Source organism: Xiphophorus hellerii, chromosome 15, assembly GCF_003331165.1.
Source record: "Xiphophorus hellerii strain 12219 chromosome 15, Xiphophorus_hellerii-4.1, whole genome shotgun sequence".
In the NCBI taxonomy this organism is placed as follows: domain Eukaryota; kingdom Metazoa; phylum Chordata; class Actinopteri; order Cyprinodontiformes; family Poeciliidae; genus Xiphophorus; species Xiphophorus hellerii.
Window position 1 is genome coordinate 17,559,074 of NC_045686.1, and position 12,574 is coordinate 17,571,647.

The 12,574-nt window shown below is 41.4% G+C and overlaps 3 protein-coding genes across 4 annotated transcripts in view; 2 read left to right on the forward strand and 1 right to left on the reverse strand.

Moving 5' to 3' along the window:
- The window catches only part of LOC116734418 (methylmalonate-semialdehyde dehydrogenase [acylating], mitochondrial), a 13,219-nt gene extending 12,961 nt beyond the window's left edge, over nt 1–258 (reverse strand). Inside the window, exon 1 of the mRNA XM_032585790.1 lies at nt 113–258. Coding sequence (XP_032441681.1) covers nt 113–151 — 39 coding nt within the window. The 5' untranslated portion in view covers nt 152–258. The remainder of the gene's footprint in view (nt 1–112) is intronic.
- The window catches only part of LOC116734422 (sterile alpha motif domain-containing protein 15), a 5,667-nt gene extending 210 nt beyond the window's left edge, over nt 1–5,457 (forward strand). Inside the window, exons 1-3 of one of the 2 annotated variants that reach the window (XM_032585797.1) lie at nt 259–737; nt 874–972; nt 2,459–5,457. In XM_032585797.1, the coding sequence (XP_032441688.1) occupies nt 666–737; nt 874–972; nt 2,459–2,734 (447 nt within the window). In that variant the 5' untranslated portion in view covers nt 259–665 and the 3' untranslated portion in view covers nt 2,735–5,457. Of the gene's footprint in view, nt 1–258; nt 738–873; nt 973–2,458 lie in introns of those variants that run through there. The other variant, XM_032585798.1, reaches the window with a different exon arrangement.
- The window catches only part of lrfn5b (leucine rich repeat and fibronectin type III domain containing 5b), a 23,226-nt gene continuing 16,036 nt past the window's right edge, over nt 5,385–12,574 (forward strand). Inside the window, exon 1 of the mRNA XM_032585789.1 lies at nt 5,385–5,998. The gene's annotated coding sequence lies outside the window, so the exon portion shown is untranslated. The remainder of the gene's footprint in view (nt 5,999–12,574) is intronic.

Here is a 12,574-nt window from a genome sequence, read left to right on the forward strand (position 1 = left end):
AAAAGAGGAGTGAAGGTGCAAGGAGCATGACTTTGTTAGCTAAACAGCTTCTTAGCCTCGATAGGTCAAACATGCATTAAAAAGCAAAGTTTTGTATTAATACGAGCTTTACCTTGTTGTTTAACAGTGACCGGAGGACAAGCGCTGCCATTGTGTTGAGTCAGGTGTCTATTTTTCCTTTAACCGACCCACAGTGAGAAGGAAACTTAATCTCCAGCTCTTTCCAGAGGACAGGACAACGTACCTGGAATTGAACCGATCTACAACACATTTACACGCGTTACAAGCGAAAAGGAGGGTCGCAGATGATTAGTTGATCTGTGAAAACCATGCTTTGCGCCCATTCGCTGCTTTCTCTAACGTGGGCGGGACATAAATCGTTAACAACCAATCACTCTACGGCTTTTAAAAGCCGTAAATTAAGAAGTTGCTGATTGGATGTGGATCCAAACAAGCTAAAGTTTGTTGATTTGTATGCGATTTCCTGGAATTAGGATTTAGATTTTAGCTTTACTTGGTTGAAATATTAGCTAGATCAAATTTCTTAAAGTCTACGAATCCGATGTTTTTTTTGTAAATATATTAATATTTGCCATTGCTGCCGCAAATACTATCTCAACATTAACGTGTCCAACCGTTTCCATAGCAACATTTTCAGAGGAAATATGGAGTTCCTGAATTGGGACACTGAAGATGTTGCAAATTGGGTTGAGTCTATAGGATTTTCGAAATACAAAGTAGGTGAAACCGTAGCTAAAACCAAATAACTTCACTGTAAAGTAATACTAAGGAAATGTTAATCAAGTTCAGCTAACTTTCCAATGGACTGGCGTTATTAAGTCTCTAAACTCTGGCACTTCATTTCTGTTGCAGGATTGTTTCACCGAGAATTTCATCACCGGAAAGAAGCTCATTCATGTCAACTGTAACAACTTGCCAAAACTTGGAGTCACAGATTTCAGAGACATCCTGGTATCGAGAATAGGCAGAAAAGCATGCAACATTTGTGTCATTATAACAGCACGTTTATATGATAACAATACTGTCCCATCAGATGAATTTCAACTGGCAGAGTTGATTCAATATAATATTAATGATGGCACTCCTAAGTGCACTTTATTAGTCAATGCTGAAACATCAATGCGTCCCATATCATTTAGTCTAATCTCAACAAACAATTACAAGTCTCCTCTGAGTGCACTGGCAGCCATTTTCAGGCTTGGCACTGTCACACATCCTGCTGGACTCTGTATCTTTGCATATGTGGCATCCAATTAAAGCTGTGTGCTGTAACCAGACCTTTTTTTTTTTTTTTTTAGCAGCAATGCCTATACATTCAACCCTGCTAAGAACAGTTTTTAGGATAAGCTGTTGGGATGTGTGAGCTGACAATGAAAAGACAGTGAAATCCCATGAAGAAATTCCCAAGCATATGCTTTCATTATTTATATCAGTTTAACATGTATGGTTAACTTGCATAGATATCAATATCTCCTTAATTTGTTTCACATTTTCTCACATCAGAATCTTAAACTTTATATTGAGATTTTATGTGGTGGGTAACGTGGTGCAGAACTGTGAAGTGGAAGGAAAATATTCATGTTTTAAAAGTGTGACCTGCAGCTTTATTAAGCCGACCTGAGTCAACGCTTTCAGATTCAACTTATGTTGCTATAATATTTGAAAATCTTTGGGGTATTGCACTTATAGCGACTGAAATTTTTGCCCATCCTTCTTTGCATAGCAGCTAAACTTTAGTCTGAATGGACAGAAAGCATTGGTGGGCAAATCTTGCCTCTGACTTTCAATCGGATTACAATCTTGACTTTGATTGGGCCACTCTAGCAAACAAATTGATGTATGCCATTTTACTGCAGCTGTGGCTGTAAGTTCACAATCATACTGGAATGCGAATCTCCTGAATTTCTCCGTATTTATCTCTATTCATCCTTCCATAAACTCCGCAGCCTATCTATTCCTGCTAAAGAAAAGCTTTGCCTCACCAAGATGCTGCCAACTCTATGCTCCACCTTGGTGGTTGTCTGTATTGCGTCAGATGCATCATATCGTGTTATTTCATTTGGAGCATTTTGCATCTTAGCTAAAAAGATATTTTAAAAAAAACAATGCACACCACACTTTGCAGATTTTCATTTGCATTGGCCTGTCACATTAAATTCCCAAATAAACATACTGAAGATTGTCACTTGTGATGTGACTAAATGTGGAAAAGTCCAAAAGTAAGCTTTTGTGCAATGCCTAAGGATTCACTTGTATAAGTCCATGTACTAAACTGACAGAAAATGTTTCTTTTGCCTGTCTTTACTCTCGTACACAAGTGGTTATGAGGTCTCCCGGGCCCTCCATTCCCTCTGTGGGGATACTGCTTTATTAAATAGATTTAAACCGTGTAAAGCTTGCGTTTTCAAACGCCTCATCCCTGCTGTGCGTCCTGCAGGTCATCTCCGCTTACGTACGCGAGCTGCTGGGGATCACAGAGACCCCGTGGAACAACAGCATCGCTGACCCCCGGCGGGACACCATGGCCCTGTTCTTGGAAGTAAAGAGCCGCACGGGACGATGGACCAACTCCCTCACCTACCAGCAGTTCCTGTACTACTTGGAAGACCCGGACGCCGAGCCGGAGGACGACGAGAACGAGAACGAGAACAAGAACGAGGACGAGGATGACTTCGACGACGAGGAGAATGAGAACGAGGAAAACCAACAATAAAGAGGAAAAAAAATATATAAATATATATAAACAACAGCATCTCTGTGTCATTTCATATCAGTGTCTCATCTGATGACACAGATGAGACACTTGCAGTAGGTCAGAGACGGGCCCTGGCATTAACACTTCCCAGCAGCAAAATGCCACTGTTGTCAGTGCGGCCGATAAACAAAAAGAGAAACCTTTCAAGTGTGCTTTCTGCTGGCTGTCTGCATGTGTTTAAAATCGCTTCAAACAGGAGCGAGCTGCTGGAAATTTACTGACTAGTGGGTGATCTCATGAAATGAGAGAAACAACAGAGACTGATTGCATCCCCACCCCACCCCCAGATATATCCATCAGATTTTGCGACTGTAAAACAGCACAAATCAACTGATCAAAGAGGCTCCTGCCAGCCTGGTTGTGGAGAAATCCCCAAACCACCTGTAATTCTCATTGATCTTGGGCACACGTCATGGAACTGGATTAGTTAATTGATTCCTAGAGATCCTTGGGGTAATTTTCAGGACGAAGTCAACAAACAGTTGTTTCACAGGAAACCCCATTAGTGGCGACTCGATCGTTGTCCTCAGTAAACGTACTCTTGTAAAAGTATTTAGACTCATTAAAGGTTTGTCACATTTTTGTCAGAGTGACTTTGACGTATTGTGTTGGAGTTTTATGGGATCAAGCTCAAAGTGGAAAGAAAATGACACATGGTTTTCAAAATCATCTACAAATATTTTACTAATTGGCTTCTTTTAATCTGATACCCCTAAATTAAATCTATTTCATTCTAATTATTACAACCTGTCTGTAAAAAAACCCTAAAATTTCCCTCTTTTAGGCCACATTTCCTCTATAGTTTATACAGGGCTTAAGGGCTGTAGCCCAGGGCGCCAATTTTGAGGGGTGGCCAAAAAGATCTTTCTTTTTTTTTTTTTAAATGAATGCATGTTTTTCAAACATTTTCGCTTTATTTAACACTAATAGGCCCACATCAGGTACGGTCCATTAATATTTTGTAATTTTTATGAACGTAAACAATACTCAACTATTTGAAAAATGTGAAGTTGTGCTTCATTTTTATGTAACAGCATGAAGCAGGGAAAGAATCAAACATGCATCAATTCATAGCTGCTGATGTGAAGGACTAACTAAGGATAGGACAACAAAACTGGCTCCGGCCCAGGGACCCACATCCTTCTAAATCCAGCTCTGCACAACGCAAAGACATTGAAAGTCATGTTTGATTAGCCATTAAAATTTCAACTAGGCCTGGACCATATTGGGGAATTATGGTAAACATTGTGATAAGTGCACACTTTCCTCCCTCCTCTCTCTCTCTCTCTGTCACTATGCATCCAGAACTCTGTGTGACTTTTGGCACCTTAGGAACTGTCACCCGTGTCAGGTGTGGACATGGCTGCAACACTCTTTATCAGCAAGCAGAAAATGACACTGGCAAGATGTGGGCTCATAACACTTGAAACATTTGACCCAGCAAATTATTGCTTGGTGATATTTATGCTGTTGCATTGCAATTATTATTATTATTATTTTTTCACATTTTAACTTTGAGTCGCAGCTTTCCATTGTTAAAATGGAAGATTTTTGTTACTTCATCAGTATAAATTATGTTGGGAGATTATTAGCCATGGAACTCCAAAGTTCTGGTCTTTATTAGAAGGAGTCAAGAAGAAAGCCATTGTTGGAAGCAGCGATTTTTAGAGACATGGCAAAAATGAATGAAGCTTTCTGGAAGAACCCACACTGTCCTAGTAGTTTAGATCTAAGCATATTCAAGAAATAGGATGTCCTACTCAAAGTCCATATTAAGAATTGGAGCTAAGAATTGAAAATGACACACTTTAGCAATCCACCTCAACTCAATCTGGGCAATTTGCAAAGGGAAATGGAAAGAAATGTTGGTTGATGAGCAAAGGTGGATACTTTTCCTGTGAAAAACTGAAGAGGGGGGGAAAAAAACGCTTCAAGTGCAGCTACCTTACTGTCAACTTATGCACTTACAGGGCCATACTTTGCCAACTTGCACAAAGGCTACGGGGTGGGTGCATCAGATAATGATGGATTCGGTGCCAAGTAGACCCTCAGGGAGCCAGGCCTCTCTGTTATAGTCAACTCAACACTTTCTGCTTCCCCTCCCCCCCAAAAAAAAATCTATTGAATACATAAGGGAATGTTCAGCTTTACAGGCTGCTATTTTTGGGTTTGTCCATGATTAGAAAGAAAGAAAGAAAAAGAAAGAAAGAAAGAAAGAAAAACACAGGCAAAGATTTTATGCAAAAGAAACTGATGGATTTTCAATACAGCTCGACTCATGTTTCATCTCATCTACGTGTGAATCTGATCGACAACCCAGGTTTCTTTTTATAAACGCTCATAGATTATAGGTCCGATGCGTTTCTTTCTTTCTTTTTTTTTTTTTTAGTGCAGCAGTAGTTCGGTCTACATGAATAAATTATGATGCCTGCCTGCGAGATAGGCTGCGAGGTTCTACTGCTGCTGCATCTGCCTGCTGCACACAAATGGTCTCTGTGCGGCTCGGAGCGCACGAATTACCATTCCGGGCACAGCGCTGCTGCTGGTCAAGAAATGGAGCCGGGTCGGTGGCAGACAGCGGTCCGGGGGCAAAGCGGGGACTACACCGCCTACAACGGCAGAAAGCTCTCTGTCAGTCTGGATTAAGTCGCTCTGACTGAGCCCCTGCGTCGCGGACTGGGAAAAAAAAAAGGGAAAAAAAGCTTGTGAAAGCGAGACGAACATCTGGTCGGATTGAGCGCAACACCAGCCACCCAGCAAGCGTATTAAAGCAAGCGTACAAAAAAAAAAAGGCGTTTTCTCCTCCTCTGGATGCGCAGTAGAGGCGATCCACACCGGGACCCCTCACGCAGTTTGCGCCCCCCACTCTCTCTCTCTCTCCCTCCCTCTCCTCCCCCCTCTGTTTTACCTCCTTCTAAAAATGAAGACGAATTTTTTTTTTTTTTCTTCTGAGTGTTATCTAATGCGAGAGGATCGCTGGAAGGAGGAATTGCCCTTTATCCGCCGGGTATGGATTTCTTGAAGGGCATCGCTCGTTTCGCAGGCCGTCACACATTATAGGAGCCAAGACGCATGCTTTGGGATAGCTACCTGAAATATCTCCAAGAGGCGCCGACGGTCCCATTTTAGGCGAGCCGCCCCTCAGTATGCCAGCAGAGCTCCTGGGAGGAAATAAGATCGCAGCCTGCCTCCTCTGACTGAGCTTGATGTTTCATTTGCAAGGTAAATTTGAAGATTTTATATCGCGGATTTGAACTCTTTTCTCCTTTTTTTTTTCTTTTTTTTTGAGAGAGAGAGAGAGAGAGAGACTTGAAGTAGTTCTCATTTGAATGTGACAGGGATTCTCATGACAGCACACTTGTACCGCAAGGTCAAAAAAAAATCTCTCTATTCTTCGAGGCATGCCGTCAGATATAATGGTTTTATTTATAGTATCCTCTTGGATGCATTTCGAGCTGGGCTTCTTTCTTTTTTTTTCTCCTACAGGTGAAACTGAGAACGGTGCCTCGTTATTCAGTCTTCTCTCAGTATAAATGCGGGGCAAAAAAAAAAGAAAAAAAAAAGGATTTGTTTGATGGTATCCAGAGGATACGGTGATGCAGACTGTCTTTTGTGATTATAGCTGATATGCAAATTGCACTCCGTCACTAGCACGGGATGAAGTCCCAATTAGTCCAAATAGCAAAACTGATGAGTCTGAGAAGAGGTGCATGTTGCCAGGTGACTGGAGCACCAGTGGAACAAAAAAGAAAAAAGAAGGAGCAAAAAAAAAAAAGAAAAGACAAATATGATCATTATTGACAGAAAAGGGTCTTGCCCTCTGTGGAGTGTTAGTTATCCATCTCCTATTATTCCTGAGAGCCCGAGGCCCCCATTGTAACTGCTACCCCAGTGAAAGCAAGCCCACGCCTCATTTTGATGCCAGTGTTTGCTCTTGCTGCTCTGTGAATGTGCTGAGTGTTTTCTGTGCTGCTGCACCTTCCACTGGTGGCCGGGATGTGATCGGTGGCTCCGCGGCCACACCGGCCTCTCGCGTTCACTGACCCAAATTTACCACTCGCCTCGAAAACGGGCCGAAGAAGGGCTTTCTTTAAAGGGAAACCCGGTGCCAACTTCTACGTGGAACAACTTCATCTCCCTTTAGATGCGATTTGTTACACACAGGGTATTTTGTGGTCAGGTGTTGTATTTTCTTTGCTGTTGTAAGTTGTCATTTATTTGAGACGACATAAACTCCTAAAGACTAGCTTCCGAGCGGACGCCTGTGCTGTGACATCACAGAAGGTATTTGTGATTTTCTGTTGTCCTTGTTTCAAATTAAATTCCTCTTTCGGAGATCTGTAATTCGCATCAACAAAACGCTGGAGAGGAAAGTATGGATTTCGTGAAAAATTGGCAGAAATCATTTCAAAAAAAGACATGGAAGCAGTTTATGAAAACTACAATGTCATTATCAAAGATCTACAAAGATCACTCTTAAAATATGTAAATCTAGTCCTTGGAAATAAAAACTATTTAATAAGAATATTTTCTGCAGATCTGAGTGACTGGTTCGGTCGAAATTTACTTTTTTAGGTGCCCCATCCAACCAGCTAGCCCCTACCTCCATTCACCTGCAGTCCAACTCATCCCATCATCATCACTTTAACAAACACAACAGAGAAGAAATGTGTAAATAATCCCATCATCGAGTAGTTGGAACAAAGGAAGTTTGTTGGGCTAGCTAGAGCAGTTTATGCTGCAAGTTGTGTTTTTCACTGGAAAATCAAATAAAGGCGTTAACTGTCAGAATATGGCATTTTACAGGCACATTTTATGAGTGGTGAACATGCACAGAAACCAATTAGAATCAACAAGAATATAAACAGATCTACACCAGTTACGGTTCTGAAGCTACATATCGTCGTCGTCTCCCATTTGCTCCACCGTCCGTCCTGGAGTCAAACTCCGACTCAGACATGTAAAACTCAACCCCATCGTAACCGACGCAGAATCACAACGTCAGAATCCGTCAGAAGTTACTCACTCAACACCAGCTGATCAGCTCAGCCCTCGTGCCTCTTGTGATGTCGTTAGCCCACATAAACACAAAGTGCAGTTTTGCTGTTTTTGTCTTTATTGTGCTCTATTCTTTGTGAAATCCTGTAGTGGAAATCCATACTTCATTAACCAGGCCAGCTGTGTTTTTTTGTTGTTGTTACTGTTCTGTACTTAGAGAACACACACACACACCTACCCACACACCACTGGATGTTATATTTAACTACTTTCACTGCATATGAATGTATGTGCACTTGCTTCTCCGTGTGTGTGCATTATATGATACGTTTACAGTCTATTATTATTAAGCTGTTTTGTTGCTGTGTGAGGCAGAAACAACAGTACCCCAAAGGTCTTTGGCATAGAGAAAAATAAACAGTAGGTGCAGAGATGGTTTCTGTTTGGCCTTTGTCTTCTCACATATAAACAAAACCATAGAAAATCCTACGTGTAACACAGCATAGCATATTATCCAAATTCTCTCATCTACATACCAATAGAACTACGTTCAGCCTGTCACAATTATGCTAGCTGGCTGCAGTCATTTTGTGTATTTCTTTTAAATTGTCTTCAGTCATCTATATGATAATCAGCTGGGTGAACTTTACAGAAACATCATATTTCCATCACTGTTTTCGCTTAATTTTCCAGAAATTTGCTCTCCTGTCTTTTGCTACGGTTTAATGGCGCCGACTGTTTATCTTGAGGCATTCGACTTCAAATATTAATCTGACTGCATTCCGATGGGCATCTACTGACATTTACTTCACGGCAACGTTATATGGCTTCATTTGGGGGTTTGAAGAAAATGAAAAAGAAGAGCGTAATAACTTAGAACCAATTTGTCAGATTAGCCCCCAGTGAGTTAGGGATAGATTTCAAATTGGGAGACCCAAATGGGTAAATGTTGACAGGGAAGAACTGGGCGTAAAAACTAGCCGAGCAGAAGTTTGTTTTTTATTCTACTGGGAAATATCCACCTCTGGTATTCTTTATTGGAAATACCAGTAGATTAAGCCTTTCAGTTGTTTGCCATTAAAAAAGAAAGTGATGTTGCTTTTTCTCTTTGTAGATTTATGTGGAGCATACTTTGCCAAATATACCTTTATATATCATGATGGCCTATTAACAGCAATCATAAAGCACTCACACTAATATTGAAAACTGCTAAATTCATTCACTTTACATGTTTATGTGGATATAAGTTTTACATAATTCCCTTCATCTTATTTTTCACAGATATTGTCCCAACTTCCTGCTGTAGTTAGCTTGTCTGCGGCGCTAATGCTAGCTTGTGTGCTAACCAGGGCAAATGGACATTAGGTTTCAGCTGTGTGATTTTTATTTCTGTGCTCTATGCCAACACCACCACTATATTTTTGTAAGTTTATCTTCTAATGAATTGAGAAAATATTCTTTACTGCTAATTGTGTAAAGTTTCTCTTACGTTAAGCTAGCAAATCTTTCCGCTGCCAACTAAAATACATCATCCTTTTGTTTACGTGGCACATAAATAACACAGTTTTCTTTGAGGCATTGAACTACAAATGTGAACCTGACTGCATTGTGTTGGGCAACTACTTCACGGCAACGCTATGGTCTCATTTGGGGATTTAATGAAAAACAAGAGCCCAATAATTTAGAAGCAATTTGTCAGATTAGTCTCTGATGGGCTAGGCATTGGTCTCAAAATGAAAGACTAAGACGGGACCCTGGTGGATTTAGACAAATATGAGAAGGGAAACATACAAAACAACAACGTCCAACAGACAACACTTTCCAGGCATTTCTCAATTCAAGGATATGAGCATAGTTCTGCTTTTTATTAACATATCTATCAAATTTTGATTCATGTGTGAAAATGCTTGATCATGATGGCTGGCTATCAACAATAGATTTGTAAGAAGTCGACTTAGGTCAGCAGTACTGTATGTTTCTTTACCCATTTCTGTCATTGGAAAGGTGCTCCAGACCACTAGATGCTCATACGAAGCCAATTCAGACAATGTTGTGATACATGCATATCCAATAAGCACTGCACATCCACTCTGCTGTGCTCCTCCCCTTGTGCCTGTTCTCCGTCTTATTCAGGAGGCCAACAAAGGCTCACGACAGCCATTCATTCCCACTTAATCATTAGATTCAGTTCGTTCTTTATTGTCACGACTCTGTGTTGCCATTGTTAATAAGAACTTTCATCTGTCACTTTTCTAACTTCCTGTTACAGAAGGCTGTGCTGCAGCAACAGCATTTTGTATCCAAACAAGAGCAAATGGAAATTCAGTTTCCGATGTCTTCTTTGTCTATGTTTTCTACAACACTACAGCTGAGTTTTGTTAGTATCTTCGCTAATGAAAAAAAAAATATATATATACAGTATATATATATACTGTATATATATACAGTATATATACTGTATATATATACAGTATATATATATATATATATATATATATATATATATATATATATATATATATATATATATATATATATATATATATATATATATATACTGCTACTAATAGATATATTACGTGCCACAAAGAAGATTGTAGCCTAAGCAACCCTGCAGGTCCCGCCGCAATGAGATCCAAACAATATGAGGCAGCTTACATTTTGGTCAGAAACCCGAGACCAATCTCACACGAGGCATCATTTTATTACTGTTTAGGAAATCTACATAAAATGGATTAGAAAGTCTGGAGTTGCCAAAACCACTGGTGAAACTAATAGTGGTTGAAAATGCAATAAAAACACTTAACTTGATTTATCTGATTTACAGCTATAGCTGACCAGGAAAAGGCATGCTCACTAATTATCACATCTCTGCCATTAGGCGAGCAGTTGAATGTTATTCACAGGGATTGTTCAGAGACTCTGCATTTGTCAGCCTTGAAGCAAATTCCAGGTTACATCAGGGTGTGTTGCAATGGAGCAAGCACAAAGATCCAAATCCCATTTATAATTCACATTAAGATCCGAACATGACTTTTTTTTTTTTTCTCTCCCCACCCCCCGACCAGCTTGGCTTACGCATAAAATGAAGAACAAGAGAAGAGTTTTGACCTACTCTCCAATTGGGAAATATCCCGCAGATCGAGTTAACACGGAATATCTTGTGATGCTGTGTGGAGTAAAACACTTGGAATTACAAGGAGGAAATGTAGATTCTAATGAACAGCACTTCTATTGATGCAGTGGGCTCTGCTTAGTATGCTATCCCCTTGGCACACTCAAATGCCCACTCCCACACACACACACACACACACGCCCCCGCACCCACACACACACACACACACACACGCACACCCACAAGCCTTTCTCACCGGAAAAAATTATTTCAACTGCATCAGGTTTCCCATCAAGTCATTTAAGTTTTTTTTTTATTATGTGCAAGACTGGGAAAAGCAATTGAGACATTAAATCCAATACAAAATTAGCTGAGTTTGCAGTCTTCTCCTGTCATAAATGGTGCAGTGGGTCTCCGTCATGGCCTTCAACCGTAACCTTTGCTGTAGATCATGTCAGGGCTGCTAGGAAGAAAAAAAAAATCAACTGCCGATTACTTTGCGCCCAAAAGTGACGTTTTCTGTGTTGCCATGACATCAAGGCTGTCACCCAGGAGTTATCGCGCTCTAACATGGGCAGACTTATTGCTGATAAACAGGCGTCACAGCACATGGACACATTTACACTAGAAAGTGTGTGTGTGGGGGGGAAATGTATGTATGTATGTAGAAAGTCCTCAACTACAATTCTGTGGTCAGAATTTCTCCCAGCTCAGTGAAAATATGATCCACTACTCGGGGATCCGTTTGGCCTCACGAAGCAGAGCCGTTTCACTGCTGCGTTGAAGCCATTTTGCCATCACGTTGCAGCATCGCTTTACCTCCTTGACGTTCGCGACACTGCCATCTGGCAGCAGGAGGCCGCCAGGGCCGCAAATCACCAAATAACCCAGGGTTACACGCTGCCATGTGCCGCCATTGCGTCGACGGATCTCATTAACGCGCCGGGCCGCTTTCCCTGATTTCCAGTCCAGAAGATTATACGTCTTCACATGACCTCCACCATAAGTTAGACCATCTGAAAACATATCCCCCCCTCCCTTCCCTAATGACCTCCCAAGGCTGATTGGCACGCGGCGTGCTGCATAAGGATTTTCTTGGCAAATGCCACCCGAGGGAAACCATGGATATCCTCTGCTAAAGCACGCTGCTGCGGCGCACGAGTGTGTCTCTGTAGCTGGAGGATGTTGTTGTTGTTGTTGTTGTGTGTGTGTGTGTGTGTGTGTGGTAAGCTTGTGCCTCTATTAGGCACAAATCCACCCACCAGTGTGCATATGTGGGTGTGGGCTGTCAGTCTGCTCCGCTCTCTAAGGGTGGAAGTACCTGCTCGGAGGTAGTAAGCGAAAGTTTGATTGACAAAAAGCAGGACTTTTGCGGTCCACGCGTTGATACGTTGTCTGCTTTCTTTCTTGTTTATTCCCGGGCCTCCCCGCGTCGCATCGCTGTAATGAAATCCGCAACCTGGACGGTAATGATCTTCTGGGAGGTGGGGTGTGACATTTAAAGATCAAGTGTGTGATTGATGAGAGCATTAATTGATTATCTACCTATTTGTTCGTGTACCTGATGAGTGCAACCTGTTATGCAAATCTCGGTGGAGCAGAGCGGCCATAATTAAATGCAAATCGAGGAGACGGTAACAGATAGGACTGTTTCCTGCCGGACCCTCTGCGGTGAGGCCGGGCGG